This window comes from Larus michahellis, chromosome 5 (genome assembly GCF_964199755.1).
Source record: "Larus michahellis chromosome 5, bLarMic1.1, whole genome shotgun sequence".
In the NCBI taxonomy this organism is placed as follows: domain Eukaryota; kingdom Metazoa; phylum Chordata; class Aves; order Charadriiformes; family Laridae; genus Larus; species Larus michahellis.
In genome coordinates, this window is record NC_133900.1 from 55,793,983 (window position 1) to 55,815,562 (window position 21,580).

The 21,580-nt window shown below is 37.1% G+C and overlaps 1 protein-coding gene across 32 annotated transcripts in view; it reads left to right on the forward strand.

The window, feature by feature from the left end:
• ADD1 (adducin 1) overlaps nt 1-21,580 on the forward strand; it is a 63,893-nt gene that overhangs the window by 17,844 nt on the left and 24,469 nt on the right. For 26 of the 32 annotated variants that reach the window (XM_074587431.1, XM_074587413.1, XM_074587439.1 and 23 more), the window contains exons 2-5: nt 14,841-15,053; nt 16,317-16,479; nt 17,586-17,737; nt 20,960-21,040. In XM_074587431.1, the coding sequence (XP_074443532.1) occupies nt 14,859-15,053; nt 16,317-16,479; nt 17,586-17,737; nt 20,960-21,040 (591 nt within the window). In that variant the 5' untranslated portion in view covers nt 14,841-14,858. Of the gene's footprint in view, nt 1-2,683; nt 2,784-14,840; nt 15,054-16,316; nt 16,480-17,585; nt 17,738-20,959; nt 21,041-21,580 lie in introns of all 32 variants that reach the window. The other 6 variants (XM_074587445.1, XM_074587428.1, XM_074587435.1 and 3 more) reach the window with 1 other exon arrangement.

The following is a 21,580-nucleotide window of genomic DNA, read 5'->3' on the forward strand; positions in this document are numbered from 1 at the left end:
ATATTAATCGCGAATTCATCAAGAAACATTAAGTTCTCCTGTGGCTCTGTTACAAAGTGGTGGCACACACTGTTACTTAGCCTCTTCATCCTTCTTTTTTGATTCTGTAATCTTTTGGAGCAGCTACACTAATTGCTTATAACTTTAACATTTCCTGAAACGCATGAAGAAATTCACAGAATCCTTGAATTTTATTGTTACGTAATTTTGAGTAGCAACAAATGCTGCTAGAGCATACTTAAGATTTATGATGTCATTGCCTAACAAATCCATCAACAAAAATGGATATTGTATAAAAAAAACAGTTTTAGTGTACCTCTGATTCAGGTAAAAATTGCATAATGAAGTATAAGCTCTTTAAAAAAAAAAGAAAAAAGGGGTGATGGTGTCAAATTATCTGAAAACTAATTATTGCTGTTGATGGATAAGCAAGTTAGATATTTTTTTTTTTTTTCTAAGGCTGTGTACCTCAGAGCAGGAGCTCAGAACAACGCAAGAAGAGTTTATGAATGGGATATCTAAGCATAAGAAAAATAGATATAATTTAGTACAACCTAACATTAGTGACACTGTTCCTTATTGTAATGTGTAAGGAACATACAATTACTTTATTTCAGCCTGGAAAGTAAACCTGATACGCTTATGCACTTCTAGATTGCCATTGCTTCAATAAGAATATCTGATCTCCAAAACAGGATGTGTAAGAGCTGTTAGTAAGTTTTAATAATTTCTCGTGAATGAAGAAGCTGAACTAGAGTATTGCGATTTTGCGGTCCTTTTTGCAGAACTCTTCTAAATCCCTAAGCTCTGTTTACACAATCAGAATAAATTGTAAAGCAGAATCTGATAATTCATGTGCTTGATTGTGCTTGACTTTTTAGAATTTCAGTTTCTTAGTAGACTTCCTTGATAAAAAATAAAATATCTGTTTACTCATTTAACTCCAGTAAGTCTAGTCTCCACATTTAGATGTCTTGTGGTTAAAAACTCTACAGAATCTTTTCCTACTCCCCTCTTTAAACATTCCTGTTTTGGCCTCTTAATGAACAGTAATCGTAAATGGAAAATTTTTCTTTAGGTATGGTCTTTTCCATACTAGAAGCGAGACTGAGAAGCAGTGCCTTGTGTCTTTGGTCGTACATGTCCATAGGCAATTTGAAGGGATTGTGGGCATGCCACCTTCACTGTTACTGATCTGTGGGGTTCATATGCTCAGACTGTAGAGTGTGGAGTTGTCCTTTACAGTCTGTTATAATTTCTGTGGCTGACTCGAACCTTTGGAATACAGTGCATTTAAATTTGCTCTAACATTGTCAGTGCAATTATGTTTAAAACTAAAATTAACTGATCTTTGTTTTGTTGTATCCGATCAGTTTAAGGGTTTGCTCCAGGGAGTCTTCTGTTCCAGCGGGTAGTACCCAAATGAGTAACTCGACAGAGAGTCTCCATTCTAGGATGAGAGATGTTTTCTGAGTTTAACTTGAATTAACTTTAAAAAAACCCAACAACAACCAAACCCATAAAATAGCTCTCCTGCTTGCATAAAGTGAAATCCTAGCTGTAACAAGTCTAGGGCAGTGTTTTCACTCTCTGTGTAACTGAGGGAAGAAGTCTAACTACTTTTCTCTCCCCCATAAATAAACAGATACTAAATGTCAGCCAACTATTCTGGAAGAAGTTATTTTTGTAGAATACTTCAAAGGGTTAAATGACATTGTTTTGTTCATTGCCATCACATTTCAGAAATCTCATCCCTTGCTATTCAGTCTACATGAAAAGAACTGGATCCTAGCCAAAATGGAGCGACTTCGCCTATGCACTGCTGCGTTTCAGTTGATCCTTTTAATATTTTAGATGCGAATACTTAAAAGTTGCTGTCGTTTCTTGCATTTTTAAAGCATCAGGGAAGTATCTGTGTTCCTGTTCAAAAATTAGTTTTCGTTTCTTCTGTCCTTTGCAGAACTTTTGTTACTCACAGTGCTTTTCGAAAGCATAGGTTCTGAGTGGCTTCAACAGTGGTGAACATTAAAGATAATTTAAATTTTAAACATAAGGTTTTCGGGTTTTCATATCTGTGATAGCATTGGGTATGTGAGTGGGGTGGTTTTGCTTGTTTGTTCCCCCCCCCCCCAGGCACTGATCTGGTATAACCTTTTTGAAAACCCTAACAAATATTTCAATAAAGGTAGATTTTTCATGTCTAACTTTAGAATGTTCACTCTCCTTTATTTAAAAAAAGAAGAGTAGCACTGGATAGGTAGTGCCATCAGAAAATACTACTTTTAAAACCTTATAGGAAAAATGAAATAGTGCTACTGCAGTCGTACTGCATAGTGGAGGGGCCTTGTTCATTTTGCATATTTTGCTGAACCTAGAGGTCAAAAGAAAATCTTGAGGAAAGAAGAAAGCTTCTCTTTGCTCTTGTCTTTGCACCTAGAACATGAGTGTAACTTTCCTTTAAGACAGCTTGTAACTCGTACAGTGTCCTGCATTCAAATGAGCTCTGGAGTCTTCTGCCTTCTGGTAAAGCTGCTTATGAACTCCACAGTTCTCATGCAGCGCTACAGCCTCTCTGCTGCTGTGGGGAAGAGCCTGCACTGTGTGCTCTTCCTCTTGACCTCATGTGTCAGAAGCATCCCCAGGTTTATGATGGACAGTGGTAAAACCTTGTCCTCGATTGCAGGTCCTGACCTAGTTCTCATTCCTGTCTAAAGCCATTGGTGCAACCGCTGTGTGTCTCCCTGAACTTGCTATTTTGTGGAGCAGCAATAGACTCTTCTCGGGTAAGTGCCACCTCTGTGTGCTTACACAGACAGATGACTTTCCTTCCAGGGCACTGTGTGTTTTTTCCAAGAAAATCTGATATCAAGTGCATATATGTGAAAATTACGGAAATTTTCTTATCAGATTTATTACACTGGCAAATTAAACATCTTATTGTGCTTTGGTCAGTTTTGTCTCTTTCTTTGAGAAACTGATGTATGCATTTGTGTTTTCCACAAATCTGGTGTTGGAATTAAAAGTCTAGCAGCTTTTATAACTTCAGTTTAAGGCCAGTTTTCATTTTTGGGTCAGACATGCTGATCAGTTTGTCTCAAGCTTTCTAAATACTTGTTGGATAAAGCTGGGGCCCTGCCCTTGGAAAGCTGGTGATCTGATTTGACCTGTGTTCAAAAATCTGAGGGCAGTGGCTTATTGGCGTGTTTGGCATGAGGCTTGGGAAGTGCATGTGGGTTCACAGAAACCTAAAAATAAGCAGTATTTGGGTTAAACCTCGTTATTTCTATGGACTCATGACCCTGATGGCAAAAATAAATGTACTTTTGTTTTCTGGTACTGGCGCCACCATCCATGAATATTAATAGAGGAAAAATATTTGAATTTTACATTGTCTTGGCGTCAGATACTTTCTGCACAATTAGAGGATGAAAATGAAAATTAGTGGCTTGACTCATTCTTGTGTAGTATTGAGTGGTGTGTGTAGCTGAGTCTCTGTGACATCAGTGACAAAATTCAAAGTAGCAATAAAGCAGGCTGGAAAAAATACTTGTTACCAGTGTTTTCTGTTCAACTGATTTTATAGTTTTGTCAATAAGGCAGAGAGAGAGGACCTCTCTAGCGCAACGCTTTTTATTCTACAGGCTGTTAACTTTAAAAAAACATTAACCAAAGCAATTCAGTTTCAGTGGACTAAACTGCTGAATGCATTGAAGAAGCCAATGAGACAAACTAAGGTATTTGGGAACTTAAGTAGTTTTTGTCACTGAAGTGTCTCAGGTAAGGTATACCCGAATGATTCGGATAGGAGATTTACGCTTCTTGCTGCAGAAGTTCATTAAAAAATAGTAAGAGATTTCGTACCTGATCTGAGGGAAAATTTGTCCTAATTGCAAGTCTGATCAGTTTGACCTGAGGCAGGAGAAGGATTAAGGAGAATTTTTGGTACTGTCTTTTGTACTTGTGCCTTCTCTCTGACATTCAGTCTCCAGCTGTCACCAACCTACCAGCAGAGGAAAGTGCTATTTAAAAAAAAAAAAAAAAGTGCTAGAATAGAAAGAAGTGCTTTGGAAGCTGCAGATAACACGAGCATATTGTGCATCTGGGAATGTACTTTCTGAAAGCCTAAGAAGGAAGGGCTGGTTCATAGATTTCAGAAGCAGATGGGACTCTGGTCTCAGTGCAGAGAGATAGTAGAAGGTATTCTGGAAGTTGGATTAAAACTTGCATTTTATAAAGGTTTTCCAAAGCGAAGTTACTGACTCAGTATTGTGTGTATATGGTTTGGAAACTTCCATCTCTATTCAAAGGCAAATGTGTCTGATGTTCACTCCCAAGTGTTAAATCTCTCCATACTTCTGTTAGCAGGACTGAAAGGCCCCTTAACCTCGATGACCGGTTAACCTTTCTGGTTAAATGAGCAGACCAAGCTACTAATCGCTACAAGTTAGTCTTCTACCCGCTGGGTCATTTTTGTAGCCCTTCCTTGAGCTCTGATATTTCATGTCTCTTGAAGTATGTACATGAGGACCAGAAATAATATTGCAGTAGAGGTTCTTTCAAAATTAGGGAAGATAATTTTGCTACTTGATATTCTTTGTTTTATTTCGTGCTTACAGTAGACCATCTGGCTACGGCATAATCTTTGCAATTCCTACCTAGTGATCTCTGACAGCTCCTGAATTCAGTTCTAATCTTGCCTTTTCAGCACTGAGTAATTCTGGCTTAATTTTTGTTTCCAGTTATACTCCTTTGCATTAGCTGTGTTAAATTGGATTTTGTGATATTACCCTATTAATTACATAATAATTACATCTGTGGTTTTTACTTGAGAAGCTTCTTTGAATTGGAATTTTAGCTTTCTGAAATAAAGTTACAAATCAACTTCTGTGGTATTTGGCAGATTTTTATTTGGCAACGTAATTGTACAGACTCATTTTGGAGGCTCTTTTGGTCCAGGTTCAACATGCAGCTAGTTCAGTTTCAATTTTGGAGCAACTTCATAAAATAAATTTATCTGAAAATCATGATACTGCTGTGAACCATAACACTGAAGCCCATGTTTTTCACTGAACTGTAAGGAGTTGGTTTTGGGGCTAATAGCCACCAAAGTAGTGAAAAGGAAAAATGTCTCCACTGCTGTTACCACCTGTGACCATTGGTGCTCCTCTGGTAAGAGGAAAAATGTATGATAGTTTGCAGAATTCATACTTTCACATTTTGCCTGGAGAAATGCAAAAGTTACCGGTGAAGTTCCTGATTTCTCATCTGCGTGCAAGTTTTCTGATACATTTGTGAGGCTCTTAGTTTCAGAAGAAAAGCTTAAGGTGTCTGTGGTTTAAGATACTTATGTAGAGAGTTTCCTTCTGTTATATGAACAGTGTGACATCTTATATTACGATTTCTGCCATTGCTGTCCTTAATCTTCCATTAATTTATACCCTGAATATTTCCAGAAATGCTATGTGAGAAGCGAAAGTAACAAATAGATTAAGTTACTGAGTTGAAGTGAAAGCAAGGTAATCTTCATGTTGATAAATTGGTTTGAAACTGTTAGTCTATAGCAAATTCTTGGAAGCTAGAAATGGCTGTTGTGTTGTTTGTAGTGTAAACTGCTTAGCATGAAAACTGGAAATGATCTAGAGAGGTAAAGGGTAGATAAAAGGCTAGGACTGGGAGGAAACCAGGGAGCTCGTCAATAGGAGATATGAGTTAACGGTTTCAAGAGTCATTCCTTTTTGATTTTATTCCTGGGCCCATTTTTAGATTGGGATTTCTTCCTGTTTTTAATTTGATTGGAATGAGCTGTTTGCTGGAAACTTGATCTTTCTAACATGAATTAATAAATTAATAAAAGAGAGGGTTTAGCTTTAAAATGGTACCAGTGGTGAACATAGACTGCAACCGTGCCTTCCAGTGTGGCCAGCGCCAGTTGCTGAGGGGAGGAATAGTACAGTGTGCTACCTTGTTCCTCCTTGTGCGTCATTCCCAGCTTCCTGTGGAGTCTGATCTCTGGGATACAGTGCTTTTCCAGGTCAGGGTAGGGGAGGTGAATGATTACTGTTTCTGAAAGTTTGCTACTTTTGGTCTTCCAAATAGTTTATTAAAAGGAAGGAAGTTACCTTTCTGCATCTTGGCTTCTAGTGTGGTTTTAATGCTGGCTTCTCCTTCTGTTTGCAAGGACTGAATTATGTATTCTGAGCCATATATATTGAAACTTCTGCAGAATTTAGACAGCTGTATTTGAACACTATTCCAGCTGAATCTGCTCAGCTAAATTCTGGCTTAAATTTTAGACGTGTTTATGCTACATAGAACAGCCCAATCTGGAAGGGATCTCCAAAGATCATCCAGGCCAATGTGTTGTGGGAAATAGGGCCTAGATGAGATTATCTAACGCTCTTGACAGTCGTGTCTTGAAAACTTCCAATTGATGGGAACTCCATCACGTCCCTGGGGAAGTCGTTCCAGTGATTGATTGTTCTCAGTCTAAAAAAATTTCTTTCATATATCAAGATGAAACCTCTTGTGGTGCAACTTGTACCTGTTGCCCCTTGTCCTCTCCATGTGTCTCCTTGTAAAGAGAGAGACTCTGTCCTCTTTGTAGTCACCCTTTAAGTACTGGAAAACTGTGATGAGGTCCCTCCGAGCCTTCTCTTGTCTAGGGACAAAGGACCTAACTCCTTCAGCCTTTCCTAATAGAGCAGGTTCTACAGTGTTTGATCATCTTCGTGGCCTTTCTCTGGAAGTCTGTCTATGTCTTTTTTGAATTGTGGAGACCAGAACTGGATACAGCAGTCCAGGTGTGGCCTGACAAGTGCTGGGTAAAGTGGGATGATCATATCTCTTATCTCTGCTAGTAGTGCTCTTGTGGATGCAACCCAGGATGCAAACCAGCTTTGATTGCTGCAGTGGTGCACTGCTGACTCCTGTGCAGCTTGTTGTCCACTATAACCCCCGGTCCCTTTCAGCAAGGCTGCTCCCCACCCACACGGATCCCAGCCTGCACTGGTCTCTTTGGTTGTGTCATCCCAGATGCAGGACCTTGCACTTATCTCTGTTAAACTCCATACTGTTCTTGCTAGCTCACTGTTCCAGCCTGCCCTGGTCTGTGTCCACCTCACCACCTAGTTTGATGTCATCAGCAAACTTGGTCATTGTGCTCTCAGTCCTATCGCCCAGTTCATTTATGGTTATGTTGAACAGTGTGGGGCCCAGTATGGATCCCTGGGGGGACCACACTTGTGGCAGGCTGCCAGCCTGAGTAAAAACCATTGATCATCACTCTCTGAGTGCAGCCTGGGAGCCAGCCTCCTGCCCATCTCACAGACCACCCATCTGATCTGTCTCTCCAGTTTGCCCAGGAGAAGGCTGTGGGAAACGATGTCAAATGCTTTGCTGAAGTCCAGGTAAACAACATCCACTGTTTTCCCCATCTTGACAGAAAATATATTTTGTTGTAGAAGGTGATTGGGTTAGTCTGGCATGATTTGCCTTTGGTAAATCCATGCTGGCTTTCCACAATCACCTGCTTCATTTGGCTTTGGTAAAGCTAGACAACAATTACTTTGTTTTGCAACCTGACACAGTTATCTCCATGCTCTACCTGTGGTTCTTAAATGTTCTCTTAACAGAGCAGCAGGTTACCAAAAGTACTTGAAGTTTTGTTTCTTAAAGTACATACTTTCCAAGCTGGTTTTTTGGCGGGTATTGTTTTTTTGGGGTTTGTTTTTTATTAAAAGGCCTACAGCAACTGCTGTTCTGGCAGTTCTGTTACATAGGTTCTTGCCGTTCATAAGTAGTTGGAATTTTAGGTCTAATTTGAAGCAGGTTTCTAGCTTTATTCTTTGCTTTTAACCATTTTAAGAGATTTATTTAATGTGAGTATTGTAAATAATATTATAGGAAGTGTTGATGACCTTCAGTAGACAAGTAATACTGTGTATTAAAAACTGATATAAATGTTCATTGTTTTGTACAGTTTGAGGCCTCAAGTTTGCCCAAATGAATTTTTGCCATTTCTGTAATGTAACCTTGTGATTCCTCACAGCCCACTGTGCTAGGCTTGACTCCAGTGTTTTAGAGAAGGTGAAAATAGGAAATAATTGCGGAAAGAGTAGATGGGTTTCAAGGAAGTTTTTGTGATTTAGTCTAATTTTTTTTTCTTTTCCTTGTTCCCTAATATGGTTTGTTTCTTGAACTACTGTCTTAAATACCAAGGCATGATATTACAGATAAAAATGCAATGCTTTTTGGTCAGATAAACTCTTTGTTTGGTTTCTCTATATTTTGAGTCCAATATTTAACTCGCACCACCTCTGTTATTAAGCAAGATGATGGTGCCTGTATTCAGATAAATAACTGTTCTTGTTCATGAAATAGTCTCTTCCTGTTTGAAAACAAAGAGCGAAGGAAATTTTGAATATGCGTGAGCTAGGAACATTTGCTAAAAAAGAATATAATTGTTCGTGATGTTAAGTATGTTGTCTAGTAAGTAGTACAGTCATACTTTACTTTCTTTGTTCTTAGACTTCCTAAAATAGTGCCAGCTTTTCCTTTTAAAAGTTCACTAGGAAACATTTGAAATGGCAAGAACAAATCCAGTGTCATTGGTGCCAAAATGTTCTCAGTGAAAATGATGGAAATTGTAGTGCAAATCATAAATAATTTCCCTATTACAAAGTTATATTGATATATTTTTTAAGGAGCAAGTTTGGCAAACGTTATTTAAAGTAAAGGAAAATTGGAAAAAATACAGAAAGTACCAGAATATTGAGTGAAGTGGTAAGAGTACAAATGTATAAACTTCTTTTTTGGTACGGATGCAAAGTGATAATGAAACCTTATTTTCTGTAGATGGATGTTCTTCTTCCTTGCAATCTCCCCACTAACTCAGTTTTCACGCAAACTTAGTCTGTTTGCAATAGCTCAGTTAGCTCTTGGGTTTCTTGATGCCTGCAGTGCTGCACCACCTCAGTGCTGCCCAGCCCTTTCCCTTCCTCTTCCTCCCTCTTCTCACCTCATGACTTCCCCATGCAGTAATTTCAGCTCTGTAGCTTTCCACAGTCCCCCTGACGCTCTTCCCGGGGCCGTAAAATTACTCGTTTTTTTCTCTGTTCTTTCCCTGTCCTTTTCTGTTTGCATCTGACATAGTCCCTTCCCTCCCTCTGCCAGCACACTGCCCGACTTGTCACTTGCACAAGCCTTTTAGGTAACTTTTAGTCCTCAAAGATTGCTGAATGCACAACAGTAAAGAAAACAAGTTATTTTAATTTGTTTTGCTAGCCCCTTATCCCTTCTCCAGTAACTTCTTGTCAAAACTGTTTTCACGTCTGTTAGAACTAGTGGCAGAGTTCTGGTGTGAGAGAAGATAACTTTTTGAAAGAACTGTCAGGAAAAAGTGGATACAAAGCAAATTACTATATTGCTTTCAAAATTGGTCTCAGAAGCTATATGTTCTGGAAATGGATAACCTCGATCTTTGTTGCTAGGGACTGGGATTGTATCGACAGTTGAGAAATGCACTGCTCATTTACTTCACAAATTTGACACAAGGTCCCATACAGATGTTTTGCTTGCATGTTATTTTGTACAGAGAAATTGTAAGCTACCAGGAAGAGGGCAGGTTTTTTGTTTTGGTTTGTTTTTTTTTTTCCTCACTGAAATGACTTGATTTTTGTAAGGTTTTGATCAGATAACCCTCTCCTAAAATTAAAAAAAATAAATAAATTTGGGTTTGGGTTTTTTGCATGTGCTGTCTTAAAGTTGGCAGTGTATTTTAAATTTTTTCTAAGTCTTGTAGGTTCACTTGTCTTCTTGACACAACCTCCTTCCTGCTTCTCAGAGTGTATTTTTATTCTGAATTGGCCTCATCAGACTTAAAGCTGCATTGGTGTGAAGAGGTGTGCTCAGTCCTTTGGTGGCAGTGAGCCTTTAGATTAGGTCAAATCCCGTCGACTGCAGCCTTAGTAAAACCAATTTCCTCTGGGTGTGGAGGAACGAAAAATAATCTGTTACAAGTTATTACAAAACAAAACGAAACCAACCTTGAAGTGACTGCAAAAATTAGTTTCCTCTAAGAAATGCAGTTAGCTGGTCCCTGCTTGTGTACGTGTGAGGCATTTTACATCGTCTCAAAATTCCCATAATATTAATTCAGGTGAAAAATACTGAACCTATAAACTACCAAAGGCATAAGTATGTAGATCTGTCCCAACTTCCAGACATTGAAATTAGTTTAATATTTAATTTTTAAATGTGTTTGTTAACTACAATGAGATTCCAGCCCATATTCAATGTTTTTTTTAAATTATTTTCTTTTTTTTTTTTTTAGATTTAAAGATGGTTTTTTATGTGCCCTTAAGTTATTGTAGTTTCTTTTTGGGTATTATTCACTATTTTACCTGTTTAAATTTGACTGTATGTGCATCATCAACTTTCCAGATTGAGTACTAAGGAACATAGGCTGTTTAAAAATTGAGATTATTTTTTTTTCTTCTTTCTGGATGTTAACATGAACAATATTATGGCATTCCCGTTCTATAACTTTCTTCTTTTGTTTAAAGTGAACTCTGTAATGCCGCTTCCTCGTAGGTGAATTCTGTGATGAAACTCTCTTGGGTTACAAGCGGATGGGGAGAAAGGGGATTTTGAAAGATAAAAGTAACCTGAAATATTAATACTAATTTCAGATTTTTTTTTTAAACAATGCTCAGTATCTGTAAATGTGCTATAAATTTCATAAAGCTGGTTTCCTGACAAAACATACATTTCATGAACAATCTGTTTGTAGTATTTGCATACACATAAACATGTCCTGTGATAAGTACAATATGCTGTGAGTTGGCTTGGTGGTTCTCATTTGATGTGGTGGTTTATTGACATTTCTAGTGTTTATATGTACATATGTATTAGAATAATGGATCTAATTGCTTCAGTTACTGTAAGGTGTGATTTGGATTTTATGTCCGGCCCCCCTTCACCCGTATTATATGCTGTCCCCTTTGACTGTCTCTTTATATTTGAAAATAGCAGCTTCCGCCAGAAGGGCTTTTCATGCACTTACATTTTCCAGCCACGACTTTTTCAGTTAAGGGTGTGGCTTTTTCTGGCACAGTTGTGTTAGAACAGGCTCTTGTATAAAAACCCTTATCATGGCAAAAAGTCCTTTGACATTACAGTTCATCTTGGGGGCTGTAGTACACTACATCAGAAAGGAACTGTCTGTACTGAAGAGTTGTGGGTGTGAAGACGGTCTTAATTTTTTCTTTTTTTACTGTCTGGGCAGCCTGTTGTGATTTTTTGGTGTGATTTTCCCGTTTATAGAACCATTGGCCGTTCCTCGGAGTGTGTTCAGTTTAACAGTTCAGATTCCTTTTATTTATTTATTGGTTTCCATATTACTGAAGCTCTTATTGGAGAGTTCATGTCTTATTCCCAAAAGGTCTTCTGAGGAAACTCATAAATAAATTTCAATGACTTGTGCAAAATGTTGTCAAACACATCTGTTTCTAATTCAAAAATCAATACCCATATCATCAGTAGTTGAGAGTCATTAAAATAAACAATTACTATGACATTAAAACAGTTAATTTACTAGATCTTCGGAAGGGAATGCCATTAATTTTAGGTGTCTACAAAACTGAGCTATGAAACTGATATTTAACCTTAGATATAAAACGATCACTTAATGTTAAACACTGGATTTCCTGAGAAATTATTGCCACTGCAGTAATAGCTTCCCAGGACCTTCTTGAATGCCATCTTGTACTTGGGTAAAGGACTAATACAACTTTGGCAAGACATTGTGATTCCTTTGTAATGTTGTCTGTGCAGGCTGTTAAGGACCAGCTTCTTTCCAGTGCGAGTAAGAAACAGTGAAGAGAAATAATTAAGTATATAACTCATTTAGAAATAGCTTTTGGTATTCTGAAAGTAAGATGGAATTAGTATAAATAATTACATGCAAAATTATTTTTGTAGATGTGTATACACTTTTCTTTAAGACTGCACATGCACATATACACAAGATGCAACATTATAGTTAAATATATTCTGGAAGTTGAATGCCTCAGCAGGCAGGAGCAGGCCATTGTTCTCTGCTGCTGGTAGTGGTAAGTGTGAATTTGATAGTTTTCCCATGGTTTGCTTTGAAGTAAATACACGTTATACTCAACAGAATGCACTATAAATTTGAAACTACTTGAGTGATTCGGTTTGTCTTTATTTGTGGGCTTGCCATTGCGCAGTTTCTAAGCTCTCGGATTCCTTGTGGTAAGCAGAGGGTGGTGAAGTTCAGACTTCGAGTGAGCCAAGTGAACTATTATTCTAAGAGAGTAAGCCATATGTTTAGACCTGCAAACTGTCATTTTTCAATAAAAACCTGGATGTAGAGGCATCAGGATAGCTAATAGAGCTCAGAAGAGGGGTTGTGGCCTTCAAAACCATTTTTGGGGTATGAAGTGATGGATAGTGCAGGCTGGAGGTTGTGATGAGGAAGAGAGCTTGGAGGGTGCGCGTTAGGGATCTGAAGCTGCCAAAGGAGACAGATGCTATGACTTCATTTGCTTAAAACTTTCTAAGTTTAATACCTTAAAAGGTTTTCCACATGGATAAAAGCATTACTTCTTCTCACTGTAATACCCTGTATTTCTTCCTGGGTGGAAGAAAGCTGGTAATTAAAAGAAGTTATAATAATACAGATGTATATAAGTGCTTACTTTAAAGAAAAGGAGGAAAAAAAGAAAAAATCCAACTGTAACTTTTAAAGCCTAAACTGATTGGTTTAAAATGAAATAATTTAAACAGTGCAGAGATGTCTCTGTGTGTTTATTTAGCAACTCACTGGGTGGAAATCTCTGAGCATCTGAAACTCAAGTGTCTTAAGTGCTAACATAGATTTTGATAGTAGTATCCTCATCTGCAGAGTCAAGGAAAATGCTTTTCTTTTACTTGTGTTCAGTTCAGTGACTTCTTCATTTTGAAATAAGAAACCAGTTGAGTTTTGAAACTTGTTTTCTAATAGTAAGAATTAAAGAGGATGAGATCTGCTAATTCTGAAGTCTTGAAGCAGATAATTTTCTTCACTGCAATGATTTTAACCTAATCTGCATTTGAAAATAATTTATGTAAACTTGCCTTTTCTGTGTGGATCCACATCTGAGGTGGTTTTAGATAATAAATATGCAAGTGAATTCCTAATCAAATTAAAATCCACAAGGTAGTACAGTTTAAGATGAGTCACTAAGAAAAATCTAAAAATAGTAAAAGAATAGAGACAAATATCAAATATTACTAATTATAACATGTAGAAGATTAATCATTACTTAAACGAAGATACATACAATCTTTCCTACTACATAGCAAAAAGAATGGAATGATTTGATAATATCGGCAGATTTTAATGGTACTAATCCTTGCAAAACTGAAGATGCATATTGAAACTGACTATTTAAATCGGGGTTCTCCTTATGATGTGAACCCTGAATCTAAATCATTATTTATTGAAATTAATCTGTTTCGCCTTACTGAGCTAGATTCTGCTACTTTATTCTCTTTATCTATTCTTCCACCTCCAGGAAAAGACCTACTAGCTTTTCTAGGGTCATTTTCTTAGTAGAGTTGCTAAATGTCATAATGGCAAGGGATTTCAACCTTGCATATTTTGTGTATAATGTAACTGATTGCAGTCTGTTGAACTAGTGAGCCATTCAGAGTTGAATATTCTTATTACAGTTCAGTGCAGTGCAGTTTGTGTTAGTGACATTTTGTTTAATCATGCAATATGCAAAGAAAATAAATCTTTTCTGAAAAAGCTTAATTTTAATTTGATATGGCAGATGATCAGGAATTAGAAGTTTGATTCTCAAGGTGTTGCAAGGATGGCTTTATTGAACTAGTTGCTTGTCAGTGGAAGGCTTCTAAAAAATCTTAAAAAGGATTTTAGATATAATATTGTGCCCAGAAAACTGGGATAATGATACTCAAAGGCATTCTTGTGAGTGAAAGAAGGATTTACGTATGAGCAATACCAGCTGTGTTTTCAGCCTCTCTAGTAGATACATGCAGTTGCTGATTACGACATATAAAACTGAAATGAACCCTGGCCAGTGGGTGGGAGTTGTGTTTTTGTGTGTGCTTTCCAGATTCCAAAACCCACATACTAATGTAGTGATGTGCACGTTGTTGAATGAACCTAAAATAAATACATTCGTGAAAAGTGCACCTCAGGTTGTAGAGTCAGTATTTCTGAGTTTGTTTCCAGAAATGTGTTCACTATCTGAACGTATTTTAGTGGGGTTGATTCTTCATATTCATGAACATGTGTAATGCCCTGTTTTCTGTAATATTCTTTTCATTTATGCGTGCTTTAACTTTTTAAGTAAAACAAAAAAAGCAAAAAAAAAAACCCAAACAAACAACCAAAACCAAACCACACCCAAACCAACGAGTTTAGACCTCATGTGTCTTGAACTTGTCTGTCATTGTCTGTGAGAAGGTTTGAAGGACTTCCATCCTTCTGAAAATCAAGCTGTGTAGGCGTCTTAAAGAATGGGAGGTGGTTTAAATGGGAACTCTTGTATTACTTTTGTGTAGCCTGTATGCATGTAGCATATTTGAATTTGCATATATGTTAGCCTACTTTTCTAATCTTGTATTTTAAAATTGTTTTTCTCCTCTAAAATATTGCTATTCACTTGCGTAAACATGGTTTCTGTGTTTGGGAAGCCATGCTAATTTTAGATGGATTTGAACTGTTACTTTGCGACAAGAAACGTGTTTGACATTCTTAATTATCTCCTTGGGTGATTGATTTATTCCTCTTCTCTGCCCCCTCTTCATAGGTACCTTAAAACTGTGCTATGAATGGTGATTCTGGTGTGGGGGTGGTGACTTCACCACCTCCAACAACAGCCCCTCATAAAGAGAGGTATTTTGATCGGGTTGATGAAAATAATCCAGATTATTTGAGAGAGAGGAATATGGCACCTGATCTTCGCCAGGATTTTAACATGATGGAACAGAAGAAGAGAGTCTCCATGATTCTTCAAAGCCCAGTAAGAAAAGAAAATGCTCTAATTTTGAATGATAAATTTAATACCTCTATATTTAATATTGCTGTGCATTTGGAGAAATTTGTGGTATCTTAGATCCATTTGATCTTTTTTCTGGTTGTCCTTTCTTCTAAAGTATCCTACCTGTAGCTTAATTTTTGCTCACATTATCTGGTTGAATTTTTATTGCCGTGAAGCAGCTTCTCAGTCTTGCTTTCAGAATTCTCTCTGTAGTTGTCAACATTTTTTCATATTGTCCATGTAGTCCTGGTCACACATTTTTTCACTTGTTTCATATATTTAATATTCATTTAAACACTCAAGTAACTCTTCTGAGAGTAGTTTATACAAGGCAGGTCTGTCCTGTGCTCACTTTTCATGCATGATTCTGACATATGAAATATTTTTATATATCTCCTTCTGAAAGGGTGCACAACAATAAACTATGAATGATTGAAATTTCATATTAAAGATGTTTCCCTCAGGGGGAAAGTACACAAAACAAAATTTCTCTCATAACATTTGTTCCTTTTGTAATAACTGACGGATGACTTTAGATATGGAACATTTCGTGACATGACTTCATTAATAATAGGGATATAGTGGTATATTTACAATATTTCCACATGAAATCTCAACCCAATTTAGGTTCATTTAATGATTGGAATACTTCTCTTTCAGTACAAATTCCAGTGTTCTTGTCAAAAGCAGCAGCTATCAGCAATAGTAAAAAATCTTGTTTTCTTCCTTTCAAAGATAAAACCAAAACAAACCAAACAAAAAAGAAAAAAAACAACCCGGAAAAAAAGTGAACGCCTTGTTTAAACATATTTTAAAAATTCAATGTCTGTTCCTTCCTGTGTTCCTGAATGCCGCCTTGGCTGTTAGTTCCCTGTGAGCCACACTTGATAATTTTTGTTCTCTTTTCTGGTTCTACTAGTTTTCCTTTCATGTTTTGTGTTAAAGTTGATTGTACGTCCTGCTCCTTCTTCCAGAAATCCGTATTAGTAGGTTCATTGAGTTTTGATGTTACTTGAAGAGAGAACACTGGAATTTCCATTCACAAACAAAAAAAAAAGTGACTCATATCATTGGAGCTCCAGAGAACAACATTTTCAAGTAACAGTGTGCCTGCAGTAATTCTGCCCTGAGCTGGTTTTCGGAATAGGTGTAGGATGTTTCCATTTTAGTGCTAAAAAGAAGCTGTCTATGAAAAGGTTGAAGTTATTTGAACATGCTTTACAATATGCAATGTCCTGTTGCTAGGCTTTTTGTGAAGAACTGGAATCTATGATCCAGGAACAGTTTAAGAAGGGGAAGAACCCAACAGGTTTATTGGCTTTACAGCAGATTGCAGATTTTATGACAACAAACGTACCAAATGTCTACCCTGCAGCACCACAAGGCGGAATGGCTGCATTAAATATGAGTGAGTGCACCTTAATTTATAATAGTTGAATTCTCTTTTTTGAAAAGCTTGAAATGAAGACAGTGTGAATGAAATGAAAAGTGCTGTGAAGTTCAAATGCTATCCTGTTCTGCTCACAGGAACATTGCAAACATAAAACGAATTGATTAGTTTCTTAATGCCACAGCAGTATGCAGTGTGATTCATGTATATAATTTATATCAAAAGCTATTTCAAGCATGGTATCTTCATTGAAAAGGAAGCCTGAGAAGTCAGCACTGGTAAAAAATTTAAAGGTTTAAGTATCGCTTATGTTTACCATGTAGATTGTCTGCAGGAAAATTAAATGCTTATTAGTAGTCTAGTAACAGTGAAGTTCTTTAGAAACTAATTATTTTTCTTTATTCTGTGAAGTGAAGCTGTAGACAAGAAACATCAGCAGGCAAAACAAAGAAGGGAAGCAAAACCCAAAATGTGCAAACGCATGTACGCGCAGGTTTTGTGTTCAGATAACATAAATCCTTGCCTATGCTCCAAAATAAATTTATACTTTAGACTGTAGAACAGCCTGGTTCTGCTTTATCACAGTTACTTTTAACCACATTTTTAATTGCACTGTAACTATAGAACTACAGTATTTGTAATTATTTACCATAATTCTCCTCTCTCTAGCTTGTACTTAATTTTTTCCCAATTAAATGAACTTTTGTGCATCTTTTTAGATGTGAAGTTCTCCTTTTCAGGAATACCAAATCATATATCTCAAAAAGTGGAATACTTGGGTTTACATTTTTCTGTTAAGTTGTATTTTGCAGACAATCATTAGTTTGAGAGAGGAAAAAAAAATTTGCTACGGAACAGACTGTCAGCTTAGCATTAATGAATATTAAGGAAGGAAACGAATGCTGAATCTACTGAAGATAAATGACCTTGTCTGAGACTGCCATTATATTTGTGTAATATAAATTATGACATCATAGTAATGAAAGTTTGATATCAGTTTCTTAGGTTAATATGTTGATATAAACTAGTAAGAACAATCCCTATAATAGCAGTGCATGTTGTTAAGTATTAACTGATGTTGAACACAACTCCCCTCCTGTTTTTTTACCGTTTCTGCTTTTCAGGTCTTGGCATGGTGACACCGGTGAATGATCTGAGAGGATCCGATTCGATTGCTTATGAGAAAGGGGAGAAGTTGTTACGATGTAAATTGGCGGCTTTCTACAGATTAGCAGATCTCTTTGGCTGGTCTCAGCTTATTTACAATCATATAACAGTGAGTATTGAATCAAGAGATAACTGAACCAATTGTTTTAACGTACAAGAGAATGGCTTCCCTCCCCCATCTGTCATTTTCTCTTTGTGTGGAAGAGGAGCAAAGTGGTATTGAAAGCTGTATAATAGTGAAGAGATTTGTCATTGCATCTCAAGAATAAGAACTGGAACAGCTTGGATGTCAGCTACCATAGCCTTAATAGAGTCTTAAGAGAGTGTACATGAAAGTTCCTATAATGAAATTAAGTTTCCTGAAAGACTCTGTCTTTTGGTATCTTAAATGCTTTGAATAACTATGTATGTATTATTCTGCAAGGTCATGTCTCAGTTTTTTTGCTAAGTACTAAAATATCTTTTTATTAGTCATTCAGTTGAATTTTATAATTCAGGGTACCAACCTTTTTGAAAAGGAAGCCATGGTATTTCTGAACATGAACGAACTACTTAGCTTAATGCAGTGTGCCAACAATTTTCCTTGTGACTAAGTAATCACTGGCATCCATAAAAATAATGACAAGGAAGTCAAATCAAGGAGGTTTTATATGCCAGAAGAGTGATCAACATGAGTCGTATGAGTAAAGTCACAGCTGTGGTGTGCAACCCAGTCAATTGTTTTCCTAACAGAGCTGAATTGTTTTTTTTTTTCTACATAGTAGAGGTTGTCCTTTATGTATTTACAGTTCTTCTAGTTGCAATCTGAAGGAAATATGATAATTTTATTTTTACTGCTTGTTGAGATTTCAAGGTGTATTATCTGTGAACTGATAAAGATGATAAATGATGTGGGTAGGCATAGGATCAAGGCAATGCTGGTTAGATCATTTGATTCTTTTAGTAAGGGAACGTATCCAACATAATGGTTCTTGTAAACAACTCTGCCACCCCCTGATTTTTCATACGTGACAGGAGAATTGATTTTGTAAAAGGGACATTAATGTGGTAAAAAGATTACTAGGCAAGCGGGCTTGGAGATGGCTTTCCAATATGAAGTTCAGCCCTGGGAATGTTTCTGCTTTTAGATAAAAGGGTAAATTTGATGAAGAGCGGCATGCTTAGGGAAGTGTTTAAGGCAAGCTTGTGTGATTAGGGTAGAATCCCTCAAGTTTTACTTTATTTTGGTGGGGCAGGAGCACAGGAAGATTAGATAATGGTGATACCAGCTGAGGTGGAAGACAGTCAAAGCACTTGGAGTATGAGATTCTGAAAGTGCTTTAGACAGTTTTGATGGGCAGAGTGGTACTGGGAAGCTCTTGGTTAATGGTTTGTCACTGGCAATCAGAAGTCGTAGTTCACCTGTCTTTTACAAACTCCTCCATTGAGTAGCATTCTGAAAGGTGACTAACACATAATTTACCTTCAGAAGTTCATCTAGAACAAGGTTGTCACATTTACAAAATAGTCTTGTCTTTGTTCTGTATACCCATACCTTAAGTAGGAGTGTGGTAGTAAGGCACTCCTTTGGAATGTGGTGAATGCCGACCACCACTTCATGCAGAGCTGGAGTTTGACCTCAGGTTTTCAGGATTTTTGTGAGTGGATGCTCTAATTACTAGGTGATTGTATTAAAGTTAAAAGCTGCTAGTGTGCTTCTTAAGGAAAACAGCCTTCTGTGAGGGGTATAAGCCTGCGTGTTAGAGGACAAAGGAGCTGTGAGAATATGAGAGCGTATGCCAATCTGGGCATATCGGGGAGCTGGGTGGAGTATCTTTGCTTTTTGGATCCTTGTCAATCACTGACACCTGCTGTGTGTGGAGTTGTTCAGACTGGTGCAGTTCTGATGCAGAAGCAGAATAACAGAGCATCAAGAGCTTTCATGTCAAGTACCTTAATGTAGAGTAAATTTGGGTGCCTCCAGGGTTAGGCAGAATTTGAGATTACAGGTTTACAGAAGGTACACATCGTTCACCAGGTCTTGGTTTGCTTTGAGGGCATGAAGTGTTTATTGGATCTATCCTAAAGTAACGTGGTTTCTGAGTCTTGCTGCTTGTTTACCTTATGTTTGAGCTTTCTTATTAGCTTTTGGGGCATTTTGAATAATAATCGGCTTATTGTCTTGCATAAGTAAGTAAAAGAATTTCTAGATCATTTACACTTCTGTAATGGAGATCTATTTTGGTGGTTCATGAAATTACAGGTTAATTTGAACTAACTGGTGCAGTCTAAGGCTCTTACGCTATAGCATGTTACCAGCTGGTTGTAAAGGAAGCTAGACTTGTACTAGAAGCTTTTGGATGACTGATCATCTACTTATTTTAGAATTATTTTTTTCCCCTGTAGTAGAACTATATCAAAGTGTGTGTGTGTGTGTATATATATATATATATATTTTTAGTGTTGCAAGTAGTAGAAGACATGAGGGAGCATAAAGTAGCTGCATCTTGGGGAAATGGAAAACTCATAAATAAATACAATTTTTAAAACATTTAAAAACAAAACCAAACCACAAAATCTGGATAGACTAATAGCAAAATAGGGAGTTGTCTCATGTGTCCAGTAAAACATTTGAAGCCTTTTAATTCTCCAGTGGGAGATACCTAAACTTCAAGCAGATGCATCCCAAGATATGAGTAGTTTGAAATCAGAATTATTTTTGCATTATAAACTCCTGATTGTGTGATTTCCACAAAAGAGAGAAAACATAAGTGGGGGTCAGGGTACTTGGTACAAAACCTACAAGTGTGCTGTATTGCTTACAGATGTCTCGCGTGGCACCTGTATCAGTGATATGAAGCCCTTCTCGCATCAAGGTGTTTTAGATCCATGGGCCAAATTCTTGTGTTTTCTCATGCACTTCTATTTCATATCTTCTGTTTTATAAGGGTAGAAGTACAGTTGGAGTATAAACTCATTCTTCTAAATAAATAAATAAAAGCAAACAAATAAAAAAAACCAGTTAACTTTTCTGCCCCCTTCTCCCAATATGATTACTTTTAGCCACAGTAGTCTAGTTGTCATTGCCACAGGATCTAAGGATTTACTACTTTCCACTAATCTTGAAGGACTCTGGCATGTATCTACAATCTGGTTTTGTTCAACATGAGTTAATGAACTGTGCTGTATGTTGATCATCTGTGGTAGCATGCATGACAGTCATACTGCATATGTTATAGGCATAGTTGCCCATTCCATACTCGGGAAGTGAAAGTAACTTTCATGATTTTGGGCCTTCTTGTATGCTTTAATAAAATATTCTTAATAACTTTTACTCTTGTTTTATCCTTAGGCCAGAGTAAATTCTGAGCAGGAGCACTTCCTCATTGTACCATTTGGACTCCTCTATAGTGAAGTTACTGCATCTAGTCTGGTAAGCAATTTACATATTTAGAATAGTTTTATTGAACATTGTTGGTTTTGCTACAGCTGAGGTATCTTTGAGAGAGATTTCTTTGCACATGTTCACCACCAGGTGTCCTCCAGTTGATTTTGTAAAGAAGAGCCAGGTCATTTGGATAAGCTAATCACATCATGCTCTTGAAAGCTGCTGCCTGTTGAATCAGGCTTGTCGAGGGCAACAGTATGCGTTTCAGATGTAAATGATTCAAACCAATTACAGTTTCGAGACTTTGTGTCAGATACCTGATTTAGTTGCCATTGTTTAATGATGTAAGTAGCTGAGGGTGTAGATAAATTATATTTTTGAGATCTAATGGCTGCAGTTAAAGACACATCTTCCTTAATATGGGAGTGGGAAGCATGTTTTTAGCATTTATCTTCAGTCTAGTCTACACTGCTGCTGAAGGCAACTTGAGTTATGTGGTTGACTCTTATGTTGAAACAAAATAGAAACTTTCACACTATTCTTCCCACCTGGCTTCTGTAAGGTAAGTAATGTCTAGCAGACATG